Source organism: Spea bombifrons, chromosome 4 (assembly GCF_027358695.1).
Source record: "Spea bombifrons isolate aSpeBom1 chromosome 4, aSpeBom1.2.pri, whole genome shotgun sequence".
NCBI classification, from domain to species: Eukaryota; Metazoa; Chordata; class Amphibia; order Anura; family Pelobatidae; genus Spea; species Spea bombifrons.
Window position 1 is genome coordinate 39,729,129 of NC_071090.1, and position 4,547 is coordinate 39,733,675.

Here is a 4,547-nt window from a genome sequence, read left to right on the forward strand (position 1 = left end):
TCAAATTATAGGCTAGAATTTACAACATGTAAGGATTAAAACACTATATTCTTACCTTGTCTATCAATACACCAGTAATTAAAATGTGGTAATAACACATTAAACATATATAGGACCAATAATTACCATGAATGTTTTATTTTTCTACTCCTGGTTACATTTTGTTAAGGTATGTTTAATGTGTGATAGTGTTTTGCTATATTTTACTAAAACACACATACGAATTCCATATTTGACAGTATATGTGAAAATTAAAAGACATTACAGTAGTTTGTGCAGTGCTACAAACATTGTTAGCAAGCTCATTGTGTTGCTTTGGAGACATTTATTTGCACATCCTTTGTTTAGAAAGTCCTTAATGTATTCATGGATTCCCATTCTTACCTGCAAAAGGCCTGGAAACCTCAATTTTAACTACTTGCGCCTCTTTTACAAAGTTGTGGATGCACATAACACTTAACTAGAAGGTAACTATTTCCATACAAAGACAAGGAGCGTCATGAATGCCAAGCTGGGGTAAATTACACACAACTGCATTCTGCCCTTTTTCAGCATGCATAATGTGTGAATCTTATGGAAACAGGCCAAGAAATATTATGAATTGAGTCTTTCAGAGTAGATGTGTGTGTCACGTGATGGGGCATTCTTATGGAAATGAGGGGCTACCCTTGAATGGCAGGATAATTATTCTAGCAAAATCCCGTCTGAAAGCTCTTTGCACAAATTAGTCTTGCCTCATGTTAGCCTTACATGCACTCTTTCACAAAACTTTTAAATTTATTCACACCTCTGCCTTGGATCAAAAACTCAGCTAGACCTTTAACCCAGCTCACATTACTGTGGGGTGGTCATTAAAGCACTTACAAAAAAAAAACCTGAACATTTTATGACTGCTACAAAAATATTCCCGACAAACATCTTATAATTGACAAATACGGATGATCTGCACAAATGGTTAGTTTAATTAAAAAACCAGGTAAAAATGTAACTTTATGGAAACAATATGACCTTATTAATAGAAAATCAACAAACAAATAAATAATAAACAACGATAGGATAACAGTTTACACGAATAGCAGAATGGTCGTTCAACAAATGGAGATCACATGTACATGTGCTAAACACATATAAAATGTATACAGTTCTGTGTATGTAAACAATGTGTTATGCTCCACATAGACAAAACATAAAGTAATAGTTGAGTATGAAAAGCAAATAAGCCTATCAAAATGGATTAATCTGCTGCCAGATCAACATGGCCTATAAATTAATCACTGCTGCTACCGCAATGTAGTCTGTATGTTATTTATCAGTTAATTGGGGATTCATACATTAGCAGTTGTATTGGTTTAAAGTTGGGTTCAAAGACAACTTATTTGGTCCCCATGTGAATCATAAAGGGAAAATGTGGTCCAATTAGTTTTTACCATATAGTCTGTACCCTTTGCTTTAGAGATATCTTGTTTAAAAATAAGAGCCTATTTTATGCTATAGAATCTAAGGTATGTAGCTAAAGGCAGCAGAAATTAAATTGTCTCCATATCCCCACACTGCTCTTACAAAGGTTGTTAGGACCACTTAGCTTCCATTAATGGGAAGGAATATTGTAACAATAAACTTACTGAAAGAAATAGTAACGCAAACCTTAACAACAAGAAGTTAAGGCTGCAGTTCCTATGTTATACATAAGGTTAAATTATAATAATATCAACGCTATTATATAGTTCTTGCTAAATGTAAAGTGATAGATTCAATTGAAAAGGGCATTGGACATTTAGAAGATACTATTGAATGTGTAGAGTTGTAGGCTGTCCACTCCTGTTACAGAACGGAGCTAAAGTCATGGCCTATGTACCCTAAGATTTTATATGGTCCATCGTCTTGCCAAAGATACACGATCAATCATTTGTACTTTTAAAAAATCTAATTAACTGTCTGTTTAATAATAATGCTACCAATAAATATTATTTTCCAGCTAAGAAGTTCTTCATTTTGTTTCCAAGCTGTTCACTTGCAACTGGATTGCTTTCAAAATCCTCATCAACGTCCAACACCAAAACTGGAATATTTTTCATATGCTCAAAATGGACATCTGTAGTCTTCTCTACCAACCAGTTTTCATGCTGCTCATGTAACTTTTGAAGGTAATCAAGTTGTACTGTCTTCTCCTCCTTTCTGGCCCTTCGCTGGAGTCTCTCAAAACATTTATACGGGGATGCTCTTAAATATACAATTCCATCTAGCACAACTCTTTCTGAGAATTGCTCAGTGAGAAAGGAGTGCCATTCCTGGTACACAGTCCACTCAATTTCATTTAGGTGGCCAAGTTCAAAAAGACTTTTAGCAAATACATACCGGTCACTGTAAACAGATCTCTCAAATATCTGGACAGGCTCTTTTTGTTTTAATAACCCATCTGAAAGTGGCTCAATCTGTGTTTTAAATCGACTCATACATGAAACGGTTTGGAAAGTATAAGACCATCTGGTGGGATCATCATACATCAGCTGAAGTAGGTTGCCCATACTTTGAGGGGATGCAGACTCCTGGACATGTCGCCACTTCTGTAGAGGTTCTGTGACCAAGCTCCACTCGTGGAAAACGTTAGACAACATCCGCAGAAAAGTAGATTTTCCTACAGCAATATTTCCTTCTACGGATAATCTTTTAACACGCATTCTCGTAGACCCGGAGTCTGTAGTTTGAGATTCATCAATCTGTTTGTCGTTGTTTGCCATGGAGATCTCCTTATTTTCTTTTTTACAGGGAAATGTACAAAATAATGTTCGCTTTGTCTTCTGTATACTGTAAAAATGAATGTCTATTGAATTCCAAATTCTCTTGATTTTTTGAGCAAACATCTGTTGGCACAAAATTATATAAATATACAAATGGTTTATTGATGAAGGCAGCTAAATAATTCCTTTTTAAAAGGGACTATACTAAATTGAAGAGAACAAAAAACACAATGTCACATTATAGTACTATAGAATTCACTGACATATCTTTGTTTTCCCAGAGTAAATCATGCCCCATTTTCAATTTATAACAAATTCATTAAGAAAAATATTCTACTATTAATAATTATAACTAGTCCATTGGGCAAGCCTCGGTAGCTGCATATACCAATGCTTTTCATTCACAAGGATCAATACATACACAGATTGCTATCATGTAGAAGTATACCTCTAATTTTATGCAATCGGGGAGAATGCTCAGACAGAACACGGAAGTATACTGTGCCTCTCAGCCTTCGAAGCAGCGTGCATTCTGGGAACTGTAGTTTCATTCTAGCTAATTATAAATACAGTATGTGACATTATATAACATAGATGAGACGACTACAACATGGCTCCAAACTACATGTCAATCGATGCACGACTTCGCGATTTAACCAATCATTACCGATAACGGTCTGATTTCCGTCAGTACCAGTGACCAAAAAACTACAATTCCCAACACCCTTCGCGCACATCCGGAAGCATACATTTTGCAGGCGAGTTCTTTTTGGGCCGGAAGTCTGTAGCTTTTAGTGAGAGGTGTTGCGTATTTAAGCTGTGGAGTTTACGTATGGTTTGTTTAGCGCCATAATTTACCTAGTGCGTTTAGTAGCGTGTACCTGAGATGGGAGGATATTTTAGGCTCCTACACTTATTCTGGTTTCCAGGACAAGTGTAGTTTTTACATGTTGCTGACAACCACCTGTATAGGGTTTCCTCCCATTGGGGATATAGAAAGAAGTCATTTGTTGCCTTTAGTAAGTTTGTATAGTTCACATACTGCAGGATACTGCTGTAGTTGGTGGCCGGTTTTTTATGTAGGTAGGTTACAAAACATGGGGTTTTCTATGATAGGGTGGGCAGGTCATATTAGCAAACTTAACTACGCTTTTAAAGCAGTGTAGAAATAATGGGGTAGCATAGGTTTGATTGCCCATATTAACAATTTTTCGCAAGCTCTCTAGATAATGGACCTTTCAGTGAATACGTGAATTTATATGAATTTATACGAAATGTATAGTCATACCAATAAAACAGGCGAGTGCACTGGGACTTAATGTTCCATTACCACAGAATGCTGTTAGACAGGCCAGGGTGCAGTGAAAGCAAAACATGAAATCCTGTATGTTTTCTCTCTTAGAAACTTCATGTAGAACACATGAAGCATGGAGAACTAGAATACAAAAATGTAGTTGACTCTTCTTCTAATAGCTCTGAACAATTCTCTGGGGGGGAAGCCTGTAGAATTGTCACATCTGAGATATAACCTTTACTGAATTCTACACTGAAACCATCTTAACGGTTATGTTTTATCATTTTAAATGTTCTGCACTTTAATTCATATGATTCCCGAGAGGTCTCTTAATTTTTGAGGTGTCCCTCTGCAGAATCCCTCAATATTAGTTTGTTTGGCCAAGTCTTTTGACCACAGAGAAGGGTAGCTAATTTTGTTGTTTTTTTTTTGAAGGCTTCCTATTGAAGTGCTCACAGAAAACTTTAATATTCCATATTCAGATGTATATTTCAAACAAACTACACAGCTGTTAA

At 36.0% G+C, this 4,547-nt stretch overlaps 1 protein-coding gene across 2 annotated transcripts; it reads right to left on the bottom strand.

The window, feature by feature from the left end:
- Nucleotides 1-1,847: 1,847 nt before the first annotated feature.
- On the bottom strand, nucleotides 1,848-3,240 carry LOC128491273 (deoxyguanosine kinase, mitochondrial-like). 2 transcript variants are annotated; one of them, XM_053463562.1, is made up of 2 exons: nucleotides 3,187-3,240; nucleotides 1,848-2,861 (listed from the first exon to the last, which is right to left on the bottom strand). In XM_053463562.1, exon 2 carries the CDS (start codon nucleotides 2,859-2,861, stop codon nucleotides 1,965-1,967), a length of 897 nt encoding a protein of 298 aa, XP_053319537.1. In that variant the 5' UTR covers nucleotides 3,187-3,240; the 3' UTR covers nucleotides 1,848-1,964. The 2 variants fall into 2 exon arrangements, with proteins under 2 accessions (XP_053319537.1, XP_053319536.1); XM_053463561.1 differs by having other exon boundaries at nucleotides 3,160-3,211.
- Nucleotides 3,241-4,547: the final 1,307 nt, after the last annotated feature.